The sequence below is a fragment of the Rhinolophus hipposideros genome (genome assembly GCF_964194185.1).
Source record: "Rhinolophus hipposideros genome assembly, chromosome: 25".
In the NCBI taxonomy this organism is placed as follows: domain Eukaryota; kingdom Metazoa; phylum Chordata; class Mammalia; order Chiroptera; family Rhinolophidae; genus Rhinolophus; species Rhinolophus hipposideros.
In genome coordinates, this window is record NC_138071.1 from 12899085 (window position 1) to 12914427 (window position 15343).

Consider the following 15343-nt stretch of genomic DNA (forward strand, 5'->3'; position numbering starts at 1 on the left):
GAAGAAAGCTTTTGAGTGGAGCAGGCTGTGTTCTGCCCCACTGCTTCCTTTCTCCTAGCTGGCCCAAGTACCAGCCTTCCTTTGTGAGAAAGCAGCTATTAAGCAGACACAGCAGGAGAAGTTTAGAAGTCAGGAATTTCATTCCTTGCCTAATAAAAAGGGATGTAGAGCTGTGGTTGCAGCCTGCAGAGCTAGGGGCTGTGGGGCGGGGCATCCGTGTTTGCTCCGTGCAGCAGGTGGTCAGTGGAAGCACACCTGCTACCTAACTGCCCTCCCATGTTTCAAAGACAGAGCTGCCCAAACTTATCCCGGAGAAACTGGGTTATGTAAGATGCGCGGGGAGCCCCACTGAGAACTAGTGACAAGGCAGCAGAACCTGGAGCTCCACTTTATTTACCACACACACGACTGTTGGTAGGCAGTCGTGTCCTATGGCCTTATCGTTCTAGAAGACAGATGTGTATTATATTCCCTTTGGCAAAGAACTATGGCAAGCCTGCCACTCTTGGCGTTTGCTCCTTTCCTCTTTAAGGTGCGTGCATAAATTTCTACACTGAGCACTTCCTCCAGATTCTGTCTTAAGGAGAGCTTCTTGCTGTGGCGTTATTAGCCTTGTGTCAAGCTGAGGGAGGTTTTCTGGGGATGGCTCACCCTCGCTCATTGCTGCAGCAGTACGGGAACAAGAACCGAAGCAACCTGGGCACAGGGAAAGAGACCCAAGCTGAATTCTATCGCACTGTGCTCCTTCCTCAGAGAGCCCTCATTCTTTGCAGCCTGGGGCCAGTGACCGCCTGCACTTTACCGTCTTCCTCGGTGGGCATTACTTGTACTTGTTCACAAATCGCTTTCAATTGGGCCTCCACTGGCAATGAGAACTGTTTCTCAGCTTATGTATGATGTTACAATACTACTTTCTTGCTGCCTCTTGAATGTTCCTAAAATCGATCTAAATTTAGCAATCATCTCTTACCTATGAAAAGATTAAGTCTTTGAAGATTTTTTTCCAAAATGAATGCATGAATGCATCCAATAATACCCTTTTAAGAACAAGGTAGAGCATAACATTTTTGTTTTTTATTATTAGTTTCAGGTGTACAAAACAACATAATGATTAGACATTTACACCCCTGACAAAGTGATTTCCCTCCCACCCTCACCCCCAACCCCCACCTCACCCTGTCTACTACCCCTCTGACATCGTTCATAGGTATTACAAGGTTTTTTGTTTGTTTGTTTGTTTGTTTGTTTGTTTGAAGAATTCTGGTTTCTTTTGTTTTGTTTTTTTGTCTTAGGCACATTATTATCCATATTTTCCGGTTTGGGGTATTATTTTCCCCCTTGAGTAGCATGCTTAATCTTGGTTAAGTCCTGGATTTTTGCTTAGGGCACAGAGCCACTTTGGGGTCACAGGAAGAAAGCAGAGTTTTAATTTATCATCTCACTGCCTTTGCCTCAAGGACCGGTTTTCTAGCTTACTACTTAAGCTTAGTTCTTTCTTCCTCATAGTATATGAGATGCTCTCCAGCCCCCCAGAAAGGCCCCAAGTTCAGCGGTGCCCTCACGCGAACCCGTCTGTGTATAGAGCAGGCCCATTTATTTTAGTTTTCCTTGTTGTTAGAAGCAGATAATGCTGCAGAAAGCTTAGTGGGCCTCGCCTGGAAGGTAGGTACGTTTCAGTCAGGGGGCTGGGAGCTGACCTCACGAGGGCTTCACTCGTCCCAGGCTGCTCCTTTGAGTGTGGTGGCAGCACGGGGAGAGGGCAAGCCTGTTTGTTGGTGGCAGAGGCGGTAAGCAGGGCTTCAGTAGGTGGAAGAGCTGGCTGGATGGTTGGCTTCCTTCCTTCCAGCCAATGTTTTCCCATATAAACCACCCTCTCTAGTGCTCTTCCCTTGGCTGCTTATCCCAAAGGGCCAGCAGCAAACCTTGAGAATCAGCCCTGGTCTGTGACCATTAACAGGCTCCCTGAGGATAAATCTCTGGACTAAATTGTAAAAGGAAAAATTCTGACCCATTTGCAGTTTCTAAAGAGGAAGTCCTTGATTCAAGTTCAGAAGGAACCACGGCAGTCAAGGAACTTGGATGGACTTCCAGTTAGCAATTTAGATCCGAGCGAGTATAGGATGATGGTGGTTGTTGTTATCTCTGTACCTCCATTTCTCACCCTCATCATGGAATGGAAACGAGATAATGAGGAAAGCATTTGTTTGTTTTGTGTGTGTGTACAGAAAGCATTTACAATCAGTTGAGTGAGGTGCAGATCCCCTTGGATGGAAGAAGGGGTGAGAGGTGGATGACGACAGCCGAAGTATGTAAGAAATATGGCTGTTCCACATGGCACTGAGCAACCCCACCTTCTTTGGTGTATGTGAGTCTGATTTGGAAAGTTGGGCCTGGAAGGAACCCCTGCAGAGCAGTGTCCTCCGTGGCTGGTCACTACGTGAAGGCCAAGTAGGAAGAAGGTAGATGAGGTTGGTGGCCCGTGTGAGCGTTCGACATACCGACCCTGGTCTGGGCTGTTTTCTCTTCACTCTCTCTGGAATCAAGAAACTCTAAAAGGCTGGTCCACAGAGTGGGTACACCCCTCCCTGTATCTCTGTTTCTCGCTCTCTGAACTCAGAAGTGTTCCCGCTTGGGTCTGCAGGAGTCGGATCTAACGGTGTGGTGACTTACTGATCTGCCCTCCAGCTTTCATTCCCTGCTCCTTCAGTGTCAGCTGGGGACCGTGCTCAGTGGTGCTCGGCTTCTGTCCCTGGAGTTACCACTTACAGAGTGAGAAGAAAATCGGTGGGACGTTGGAGCAAACCAACCAGTGGTCGGTGTGACAGAGTCCCAGCGTCCCCTGCTAAATCCATTGTTATTACAACCTGAGACTGATTGAAAATGAGGTTTAATATGTAGCCTTTGCTAATTTTCCCCCCTGCTGACTTTTCCATACAATATTGCTTCATTCAGGGTAACTTATCTTTTTTACCTGGGAGGAACTTATTTCCATTAGAATTGGAACACTAGTTACATATTTTGCATTTAAAATGTTTCGTGTATTTGAACACAGAGAGAAACATTATTACCTTGTTTCTCAGGAGTGTGCTCTCCCAATTGATCCTTCTTTTGTGCCTGGAACAATGCTCCTAATTTGGAAACAAGTTCTGGGGTTTCTCTGATTACAGAGTACAGTGTTAGCCGAAACTAGCAGCCAAGTCCTAGTAACCGGATTTGGGAGAAGAGTATATTCCCCTCCACCAAATACTTTGTAGAGGCTGGCTGCTTGGCATGTGAAGTGTGATGTGTGTATTGACAGACCCCCATCTGAACCCCTCTCTTCTCACCCCGTTTTCCCACCCCTCCTATCCTGTGTGATTTGTATTTTAATTGCTTTTTTTTTCTCCCTTTACAGAGCTATTAAGAACGGCAAAGGATTGCACAGCAAGAAGGAAGTGCCTATCCACCGTGTCGCAGACATATCTGGGGTGAGTGGTGTCCCTGAATAGAGCTGTGTGGCTGGGAGGCGCCAAAAGGTTGGCGCTGATTCACCAAAGTACTCCAGCTTATGTGTTTGCTGTAGCTCGTTTGTTGTCAGGCACTGAATGTGAATTTTTCTAGGGCTGTCGCTTATGTATCCATAGAGATTCTGTTTTATGTTCTGGAAAGGTAGAATTCAAACTAGGGCTTAAAACCCTCTTTCTTGTCACCTGAACTGTTAACCGTGTTGCTTTCTCAGTTTTTAATTATTGTGACTCAGAAGGTATTTCTTTCCAGTTGTACTAAAATAAGATGACCTTTTTAAAAAAATCCCTGTTTAATTCTCACTATGACTGGAAAGTCTTAGTAGAAAAAGGGCAACTATAGGTTTTAGGACACGTTTAAGTATTGCATTTTCCTTATGACTTCTTTTGCCTGCGGTTGCCTCTCAGTGGGAGAAATGTGTGCATACCCTTTGAGCTAACGGGTTAGGTGCTGCAGAAGACTGGCAGACGCAGATGCTTTGGAGCTCCCAAAAGACTGTCCACATGACTGTTCAGTGATTAGCACTCTGCCCTTGCAGATGTCTTGGCTGAATAGACGCCTTTGTTAGCTGAGGGGGTTGATTCGCTTACTCTACAGGTATTTCAGCACCTCCTGTTCTTAGAGCTGCTCTAAGCACTGTGACTAAGACAGTAGACAGAATCGATAAAGTCCCTGCGTGTAGGTGGGAAAGGGAGACAATAGCAAAATCAGGTAGCTGCAACTGCTATGAGGAGAAATAAAACCAGCCCCGTCTTTTCCTGGGACACACCATCCATTTCAACTCCCAGAGTTACTACTTGTTAGAGAGAGGGATCAGGTCCCGTGTAGAGAGGACCACATAGCCCAGGGGTGGTGACGGAGGAAGAGCTAGTAAATCTTAGCTTGGACACTCACTCAGGAAGCTTGACTTGGGCACCAAAGTCAACGCAACTGTAAACAGAGGCTGCTAGAGCCCAGGATAGCCAACAGTGGTGATGAATCAGAGTTCCATTGCTGTTACCTTGTCTTGCGAGCCGGGCTCACGCCTTGCCTGTTGTACCTTGTGACTGCATTATAAATGTGTCCGGGCAGCTCACCTTGCCTAGGTGTAGTGGCACCCTGTTCATACGAAGCAGTGGGATTCTGTAGCCAGTCACCACAGGTTATAGGTGAAACAGTGTTACCTGCATTAATTGGACTTCTGTCAAGTAGTTGTGCCTCTCTTTAATGGGTATGGTGCATCCATACGCATGCTTTGTAGGTGAAAATCCTGGGAAGCCCAGAAACCAGTTGCTAATGGCCTTTGAGCTTGTATCTGCTCCTCGTTAACAGTGCAATGCTCTGGGCCTGTTGAGTTATAAATACCTGTTCTGGAAAACACAATGGTGACTCCTACACTGGGGCCAGATATGCCCACCCGTGAGCTCCTGTCAGGGTCTTCTGGGAGCTGAAGAAGCCTTGGGGATGGTGCTCTGTTTGAGCCCGTGGAATTCATCGTTCTGCGGAGATTTCCCATGGCAGCAAAGTGAAGTCCTCGGCAGGGTTTGGCAGCGCAGGCGTACCTTCCTCAGTGCACCTGCCGGGATGATGTCCCAGTGATGATCTTTACCGCTGTCTGTGAATCTCACACAGCCTCCTGCCTTCCTGCGCCTTGGGGTGTCCTTACTGTTTGGTTTTCATAGCAGCGGGTCTTAGGAAACTTGTCTTCATAGTCTCCCTGTTTTTTGCCCCTCCCCCGATCTTTAGCTCACCCTAATGCATATCTTTATTCTCCTTTCTGTCTGGATATTGACGAATTGGCTTGCTCTGACGTTATTTGAAAACAGATGCTATTTAAATTTCCAGTTACCACATAAATAAAAGAGGAAAGCTTGAGCAAGTGGAAGAATGAAAGTGAAAAGGCTAGTCCGTTCACTAGACATCAGAACGACCTTGTCTACCATCATCACGGAGTGTTCAGCTTAGATTGCAGGGTGTTTTGTTTTGTTTTGGGTTTGTTCTTTTTTTTGTCTCCTCTATGACAGAGGAGCTTTATCTCCCCCTTCGAACCTTCCCTTCTTTCCGTCACAGTGTCATGGTATGTATGTGTGTGTTGGGCTCCCTTGTGTCATTTAAATGAGACGTATGGGTTTTCAGCTTCCTGAAGCGTGCCGACCATGTGACTATCTGAGGGACAGGTAGATATGGGGCGGGGTGGGTGTCAGGCAGACACATAGCTTACAGCTGGATGAAGACAAACCACCTAGAAAAAAGGCCATGAAATACCAACATATAATGGTTTCATGAAAGTTTCTTAATCTTTTTGTAATCATTAGCTGTGTCCCTCCCTCCCCTCCCTTTACTGACACCCCCCTCATAGTTACAGGTCATGATAAATGCAGTTGTTGGTTTTTTAAGTTGATGGTATATGCAGTGTGCTGCCAAAATAATGGACTGGGAGCTGGTATTTGTGCACCACACCTCTGCCCACCCCAGCATACGTTCTTGGGGGGGTCGGGCAGGAGACGTATATAAGTTCCTCACATTTTGTCTCTGAAACACCCTTTAGAACTATGCTGTATGAAGGAGGTTATATCATGATTGTGAAACAAAGAACCTGTAAAGTTGTTCTAGTTATAGCTGTCTCCAGCTTTTAGAGTTGAGTTTCTGTCCGTTGTCCGTATCTCTTCCCTTGCATTTTAAAAAATGATCTCACCAGGTGAGGGTCAGAGTGCATTCAGTGCCTCGTATGGAGACTTAGCAAAGTGCACAGCCTGTTGGGCTGAGACCCCGTGTGGGAAGTAAGGGATCTAAGCATAGGAGCGAGAGGCTGACTGCCGCGTGGGGAGGGAGGCGCTGGCCTCTGCGCTGAGGAAACAAGCAGGTCTTTTCATGGCCACTCATCAGCTTTCCCCAGGCTGGACTGGTCCTCGATTGGCTACTCAACACGCTTTCCAACTCTGTGCTCTGCTGTCCCCCTTGAGCCTCTTGGGTCCCGTCCCATATTGAGAGCTCAGTGCAGTGTTTTGATTTTCAAATGTTATGATGGCTCCCAGCTTTAGGTGGTTTTGTTTTTTGTTTGTCTGTTCATGCAGACAATTCCTGACGTTAGTGTCAACCAAGTGTTTTTCCATAAGGTATGCAGAGTCTGTTTAACACCGACGGAATGAACCCCACCTTTTGGCTAGTGCTTTGTTAAACCGGGCTCTTCTGCACCTGTTTTCAGGGTAACCATTAAGGAAAAATATACCGCTAACTGGGTCATTTGAGTCCTGAAGTTACTAGTTCCCTTTATTTCTAATTTTTCAAGGTGAAGGAAGGGGGGTATTGCAAGTTGTGGTCATTGCTGTCCCTTCTTAACTGTCCGGTGGCTAGGATGTCCCTGTGAATGTGAAACCGACTAAGGGTTCGACTGACTTGGCACTGGATATGATTAGATGTGTGGGCTGGTGCTGCGGTGGCTGGTTCACGTCATACACCCCCAGTTTCATGATTAGCGGGTGCTGGTTTTCCCTGATCCTGTCTCCACTCCCTCCCTCACCAGCGTACAACAAAGTTGGAATGCGCGTGTCAGTGGAATATAAGGCCGTTGCTTGTCTTGGGTTTATTATTGTTTTTGCTGTAGCCTGTTCTGTAATAAATAGAATCTCCTGCAGATATAGAGTGTAAAACAAGCAACAAAATGGGGTTGGTGCATGGCTTACTGTTGTTCTGGTAAATCAGACAAATCAATTATGGTTCCGAGGTAAGGGAGCACCCCACTCCTCAGGCACACACCGATTTTTCCCTGTACCTCCCTGCACGCAGCCTTCTTCCATTTGTGCGTGAGTTGTACCCAATGAGTCATGGCGCCTGTTTCACTTTTCCTATGTTTCCTCTTGTGCTTGTTCTTTCTTCTCTGGTGCATGAGGAGTTGTGCTGGTTGTGTCCTGAGAGCACTCTGGGAGGACAGAGCCTGGACCAGCATCGTGCCCTCTCCAGTCCTATTTCTAAAAGCCCCAGACAGGGACCGATCGCTGGAATGGGTTGTCCTTCTGAACACCTGCCTTTCCATTGTGTGGAGTCCTGACAACTTGTCTGAATTGCGCTGCTGTTTCTTCTGCTCTCCTCGCTTGTTTTGTCTTCCCTGAATCCCTGTGTCTTTTTCTCTGTTAACCGCTGCTGTGCTCACTTGACTTGCTTTCTTCGCTCATGTTATATACTAACTTTTTTGTGAGCACCTCTATCCATGACTGACTCTTGGGGATGTGTAGTATTACAGATAAGAATGTGCTTAATGGCTTAGAGTGTTCCAAAGACCAGCTCTGTCATACTGTGAAGACTTGCAGCGTTGGCCAGTGGGATTCCAACTTGCATGCATAAAGGGTGGAAGTGTTCCTTTAAAATAAATGAGTAAATAGGTAGAAATTTCTCTAGCGTCTCCTCCTGATGTCTTCCTTCAGTTTCTGGTTTTTCAGGAACTGAACTTGAACGGCACTGTCTTCTTTTCCTCAGGGTATTTGACACTCCTTTCTACAAGAGGCTGGGGACCTTTACAATAGTTATCTTTCTTTACTTCCAGTGGAGTTGGGCCTCCATGGAAGAATTTAAAAAGATATTTTGGATACAGAGACGTAAAAACTAAAAAGTAGTTTGCCCAGAAGGTGTACAGCAGCACAGTCAGCAGGGGCTTTTTGTAAGTTAGGTCTGTGTTCAGTTGCAGTTTCCCTCATACCTCTTCTGGCCCACTTGGTTAGCTTGTCTTCTTATGCTCATTAGATTCTAACGTTCCTTTCAGTCACCTTTGTGTGTGCTTTCGAATCCCTGGTAACGTGATGGCACAAATGCTCCTTTCTTGTTGTTTTGTTTGCTTTAATAGCACTTCCCTCCCTTACTCTCCCTCAGCCTTGAATCACATTCTAACATCCCTTTTGTGCTGACCACACAAGGTCAAGGCCTATGGTTCTGCCCCATGGGTTTCTGTGACCTGGAAGGGTTGCTTAGAGCTCCAGTCACACCATCGCCCCCACAGCTGGGCTCTGCAGTTGCGCCACTGGGAAGATCCCAAAGGAAGCCTGCAAGAGCCCACTCATTGCCTGCTGACCTTGTCCCTAGAGCAAGCACCATGTGCTCCATAAATATGATGGCTCCGGCCGGGAAGCCATGGTTAGTGCTAGCATTGTGTTCTTGTGGTGGCTTGGCTGCATCTCTCCTACATGAGCAGCTCCAGATCTTGCCAGTTTAGGTTACGGTATTTCTCTGTCTTTTCTGGTTTCCTCTACCCCCACCCAAAGGTTCTTGAGCGCCAGTCAGATGGCAGTGTGCAGCTCATTGGCTTGTATTCTCATAGCACAGACACATGCAATGCAGCCCTGTGGCACAAGATGCCTGTGATTCCAAAGTGGCAGCTGCTCTGGAAGTTTCTCCCAGGCTCTTTCCTTCTTCATTTCTCTCTCCTTCTTTCTTTCAGCCTCTCCCCTCTCCTATCTTCCCCTGAGCGCTCTACCTCCCATGTTCCTTTCTCCCTCTCCCTCTGCAAATAAGGTGGATGTTGTTGAGGCCATCTCGAGTGTGGTTGTCCCTTGGCTGCCCACCCTAATGGTTGAGGGCATTGCTTTATTATCTTTTGTCCATGGTTCTTTCATCCCTAAGAGTCCTGTGTGGCCACTTCTGACTTTGTAAATCTCCTCAGAAGTGCAGGGAGATTCCTCTTCTAGAGAAATCCAAAAACATTTATGCTTTTCTTGGGAACAAGAGAGAAACCTATTGTTATAAGGTTGAACATGTTTCCGAGTGAATTAAAAATTCCAGCATTGTATGTCAGCATTTACCACAGTTAGTAGACTGTGTTCAAGCACCTCCTTTTACAAATTTAATCCACTTCTTCAACTGAGTTCTGTTCGTTTTGTAAGGTTTTTGCACTGTAGGGGACTACATTTAAGACATAGTCTCTCACTTCTTTATTTAATTGGGGGTATCACGAGAGATTGTTAGACTTTGGAACTGGCCAGAAGATTACTGGATACCTTTTCCATGGAATGCCGGGTGCTGACTAGTAAACCATTTGGTAAACCTGATTCCATGGGGATCTGCTTAGTGTTCACCTCTGTGAAGGGAGAATTTAACTTGTGAAGGCCTGATGGTGATGCAAATGACTCCTGTTTGTACAGATGTGGCCCCATATAGATTTCTGCCCTGTGAAAGAAATTATTTCAAATGTTACAGTTTCATTCTGTAGTTTACAGTTTTGCATCTTTAGCAAATTCCTTTCAGCATTCCTTGTTGCCTATGTTTTCTCTTCAGATTTTCCTTTGAATCAGTTATAATATGTTTCTGTTTCCCTCATTAATTAGTGGGCTCAATTAAAATTTTGACATGTGTTTGTGTTCATCGAAGTCAGGATTTTACCTGTTTGAAAAGTGTCCTTTAAGAGGGGAAGCAATTGCAGAAACAGGAGCAATTACAGAACCATTTATAATTGGGCAATAAAAAAAAATCGTATAATTATGTGTTTTGAAAATCTTTGTTTTATTGCCTCCTCTATACCTGGAAATGAAGAGTCACGTGGTTGTGAAAGTCCTTTAAAAAATAAACAGCTCTAAAGTGAATATGTGTCTCATGGACCCGCCAAACGCCTGGTTCCATGCCTGGACCTTACTTGGTCGACCATTTTGTTCGCCCAACAGGCTTCGTTTGGGAAAATGCAGGCACCATAGCAGGTTGAGGCAGAGGCAGTGACCCATGGAGCCAGGGCGCAGTGTCCTGACACGTGGTGAGTGTCTCCCAGCTCTGCATTTCAGCACTCGGAGTACATGTATAATCTGGTGACTCGCCCAGAGGTACAGCACTAAGGGAGACAGCGATTCTTTATTTGTTGCTTGTTATAATAAAACACCTTTCCAAAACAATCAGTAGACTTGATATGTCACTCGAGTGGATGCTGTGTTCCAAGAAATTTTCTTCCACAAATTTTTCTAGTCCCTTCTGGCTCCTTGCTTAAGTGTGACTTCACGCACAGAAATGCATGCAGATCAGCCCCTTAGGAACAGGGTCCCAGCTTTCATTTAAGTGTCCTGAGATACAATGATTTTTTTTTTTTAACTTTCTGCCTTTGTTAAAAATAAAAAAGAAAAGAAAGGAGAAAGAAAATTGAGAGAATCCAGGAGCATTTTTAACAAAGTGTCATCTCATTCCAACGAGGTTTGCCTCTAGCAGCATGGCTTCTGCTGTGGCTCGTTCACGTCCTTCACTTTTCTTGCCCATTCTTGCAGTGCATGTGGATATCGTCCTGTGAGTCTGTTCCATGGGTTCAAATCAGTTAAATGAGCCCGGTATAGGCTGCGCTGAATGAATGTTAGGGTTTTTGGAAGGCAGTTGATAAAATCCCTGGTTCCCAGGTGTATGACTGGGTTATCTTACCTGTCCTCTGGCTGCTGAGTGATGTGGTAAAACTTGAAATATTTCTGCCCAGCCCCGGCTTTCTCTCCGCTTCACCATGATAATAACACTGCTTAGTCCTGGATTGAACTCATTTTGCCCTGTGGCTATTGCTTATATAAACATCTCAAAGTAAGTCATTTTACTAACGTCGACATTCTGCTTACTCGTACTTTAAGGCTTTATTTAGCATGCTTCCAACATATTCCCTACAGAATATGTTGTACAGAATTTGGGGCTCTCCTTGCCGTGTTGATGTCCAGCTAAATATCCTTGAATAGGAACTGTGGGTTGACTTGGAACTACCTGATGACTTTGTGCCTCAGTTCCTCAGGAAATGGCATTCTCAGGAAGAAATAATAAAATTCTCAACACAGTATCAGATTTGGGAGGTGTCTGAGACTATAAGCTATTCCCAAGCTTTGAATCTGGGGGAAGACTTAAGTTCTGTGGATAGTCCATTACTGCGACTTGCCCAGATGTTTCATCCACTAAAGGCTGTTGATTTTCTTCTGCATCGTGTTCAGTCTACTCCACGATTTCAAGCTCTCGGTTCCCATGACTACATTATTAAGTAGCTATTTGGAGGAGCGTTTCTTCTTCTTGGATGGCCGACTCTTCCAGGTCGTTTCCCTTCTCCCAGGCAGTTCGCCCTTTTTATCCTCACTGCCTGCGATGAGGCCTTTCTTCAGCGTTTACATGATCACTTATTACCATGATGTTACACTTATTGATTTATTATTGATTGGTAACTGTTCTCAAGTTGACATGTGTGCACTGGTGATCCTTACTAGATCCTAAACTAAGAAAGGGGCATCTTTTTCGTATCTCTTTAGAGCCTAGTTTAGATGTGATTTGCCAGGCGATGACCTAAAGCAGTATGATACTATTTGGAAAAAATGTGACCCTGGGTTAACTGTGCTGGTGGTAACTAAAGTGGACAGGCTAGTAGAAGCATGCTGCAGGAAGGGTGCCTCTTTTCTACAATACACTTGTCGTAGCAGTGTGGAGTCACGGTTAGTAGCATGGGCTGCGACATCAGATCGCCCAAGTTCAAGTTCTTGCTCCATTGCTTATTACTCTGTCTCCTTGAGGAAGTTCTTTATCCTCTCTGTGCCACAGTCTTCCCTTCTGAAAAATGAATGATAATGGCACTTACCTCGTTAGGTTTGTGGTGTGATCGAATGCGTTAATACATGCCAAGTATGTGGAACAGTTGACATAATAAGAGCCCAACAGAGAGCAGTGGTTCACATGATGGTGATGAGTATTAAATCGCCAGCAATCTGCCAAGCACATAGGAAGTCCGCTAGAAGGGACAACTGCCATCATCATCATCAGTCGTTTTTGTATTCCAAACTCTTTATTCAAGTCCCAAATCATACTCCTCCATCTGCTGAGCTCTTTTACCTACCGCCTCTGTTCTCTCACTTGATATTTAACATACGCTATCTGGCTTGTTTTTGAAATGCATTTTTCATGTTGAGTCGGTGGATGAGTGATCAAACAATAAGTATCGAGAGCTTATTATATGCCAGACACAGTGCTGGGTGTTGAGGATATAACATTAAAACGAGACATAATGTAGTCCTTAGGGCGTACATAATTCAGTATATAATAACCATTGTGATGGCAGGACAGAGTCCTGTGAGAGTATATACGCACGGCCGTAGCTTATTCCACATGGTCAGAGAAAGTCTTTTAAGTGATTTTAAAATGAGGACTAAAAAAGGAGGTAGTTGAAGCCTTGTTCAGGGATGAGAGATAACACTATGTACCGGAAGGGCCTAAGGTGGAACGGTGCTTGGATTCAAAGGCAAGGCCAGTATTGCTGTAATGTGAGGCCAGTGGAAATAGGGCAACAAATGATTGAAATGTTCACGCTTTGCAGTCCTTGATGAGGATTATGGTGCAAGCCTAACATCAGCATGGTATCATATGGTGGAAACCTATCATTCACATGTGCATGGAATTCTGGGTACTTTCTATTAAATCAATTTCTGAGCCCAAACATGGGGCTCTTTACATCATGCTGCTTGCTTTACTAGGAACACATTTTTCTTCTTCTTACATCTTGCTAACGTGTGAGTTTTGCTTCCTACCTATTGTCCACACTCTTTTTAGCTCTGAACTGTAATTATCTAAGTTAAACTTTCATTCCTTAGGAAAAGGGCTACTGCATTTGATGTCATCAGTGCCATAAAGCACTGTGCTTAGATGCTGTTTTTGAAGGAATCATGGAGCAAATTTCACATCCAGTTTCAGGTGGGGATGTTTTCCAAATCAGTTTACAGACTTTACTAGTGTCCATAATACTTATCTGTCTCGAAATATACAGAACAATTATAAAGAACTAATTTACTCTAAAGAATGTTGAATTTGACTCTAGAAAACTATAGACAGTTATCCGACATGAATAATTTGTAAGTTTATCTGTGCAAAGCTGAATCAGCACTAAATGTTCATCAATTTTCTTGTGAAAAACAAAAACTTACACTTTTTTTTTACCACAAATTTTCTGTGAAACGTTTTATTTTTAAATGCATCAAATATAAATAAGCCAAAAGAAGAAAATAAAACCATCTGAAATTTTTCAATAAAAACACGTCTACTCACCAAAATGTGGGTTTTCTTTTATTTTGTTTTTCATTTTTCTCCACCCCCCCCCCTTTTTTTAAGTGGTACAAACTTTTTTCATGATAGGAACTTTCTCTGTTTTATTCCTAACTACACAGTTTTAATCAGCTTGCTATTGTTGGATAGTCAGGTTATTTGGATTGTTTTTTCCTTCCATAAACAACATTGATTCCTTTAGGTAATTCATAGTCTGTAATTATTTTCTTAGAACAATTCCATAAGGTATATATGCCAAAGGATAACACAGTTTGTTTGTTTTTTTAACATCATCATTCTATAAATCTTTACTGAATAAAATGTTAGGTTTTTAGTTTGATGTATTTGTTGTTCTTCAAAACGCTGATCACCTTCTGTCTTCGTTAATAATAAAATTTTACTTTAATGGTTATCATTTTTCTTCATTTCTCAAAAACTAGAACATTCTCTTCCAAATTTTATAATCTATTTTTATTAACTCTTTAAAAATGTAGGGCTTTAAAAAGACCAATTAGACATAATGAAACTTTTATCTAGGATTTATTGGACCTAAATTGGTATGACTGCAGGCAAAAATGAATGTTCATAGTACTTTTAGGGGGTGTTGAAATTATTTTAGTCACCTAACCTTTTATAATTATTTGGATTTTTTATTTTATGTCATAGGTTGCTTGCTGATATTTTTTCTTTCCTCATTTTCTGAAGTTGTGTTCTTGTCTCAGGTGGGACAGAGGTTAGCATGACATTAATTTCCTTGCCCTTGAGTTCTTGATTTACCCATGAAATGAAACTTGTGCTTCATCAGACTGTCTTTGAAATTCTTTACTCTGCACATATTATTTTAATTATCTCCCAAGCCATTTTCTACTTCTGTAAGAAATTCTTACTTCTTGCCTATAGAGATTTTGGAAGTGATAAAATTCGATCTAAAACTTGTAAAGAAAAAATAGTTTTTCAAACTTTTAGTTGTTTTTTAAACGTAGCCTTATGATTGATATCCAGACCAGTAGACTCCTCTTTATGTGCTTTATTCTATGTTCTTACTGTCACCCACTATGTGGAAGCTATGTTTTTAGACCAGTCTTGTATCCTTTTCCCAGAAATGTTCGAGATGTCTGTTGTGGTACAGTCACGCACTGCTTCGCAACGGGGCGGCATGCTGAGAGATGTGTCATTAGGCCACTTTGTTGTGCGAGCCGCACAGAGGCACTTACACAATCCTGGATGGTGCAGCCTACTGCACACCTGGGCTATGTGTTCTAGCCTGTTTCTCCCAGGCCACAAACCTGGACAGCATGGTACTGTACTGAATATCGTACGCGATGGTAACAGGGTAAGTGGTTGTATATCTAAACATACAGAAAAATACGATACGAAAGATAAAAAGTGGTACCCCTATATAGGACGCTTACCGTGAAGGGAGCCTGAAGGCTTAGAAGTTGCTCTGAGTGCGTCTGTGAGTAATGAGTGAATGTGAAGGCTTAGGCCAGGACTGTGCACAACTGTAGACTTACCATCACTGTGCGCTTAGGCTACACTGGATTTATAAAACATGAGATGAAATCAGCGCAAGAGAAAATGATGCCATCAGGAAAACGGTAAGCACGAGTTGTCTGAGGCCACTGCTGGCATCGTACAACACACTGTTTTACGGCAAACTCTCTTTATGATAAGTAGAAAGAGAGCGCTCTAACGTGATGCGAAAAAGCATGGTGTAGTAGATACACACGCCAGTGAGGAGTCGTTCGTTATCGTTATCAAGCAGTGCGTGCTGTACCTAAGTGTACGTGCTGTACTTTTACACGACTCGCGACCCCGTGGGTGTGTTTACATCAGCATCACCACAGACCCG

General features: G+C 43.9%; 1 protein-coding gene across 1 annotated transcript in view; it reads left to right on the forward strand.

The window, feature by feature from the left end:
• Positions 1–15343, forward strand: part of SND1 (staphylococcal nuclease and tudor domain containing 1) — a 412208-nt gene that overhangs the window by 243857 nt on the left and 153008 nt on the right. Inside the window, exon 14 of the mRNA XM_081038319.1 lies at positions 3395–3467. Coding sequence (XP_080894445.1) covers positions 3395–3467 — 73 coding nt within the window. The remainder of the gene's footprint in view (positions 1–3394; positions 3468–15343) is intronic.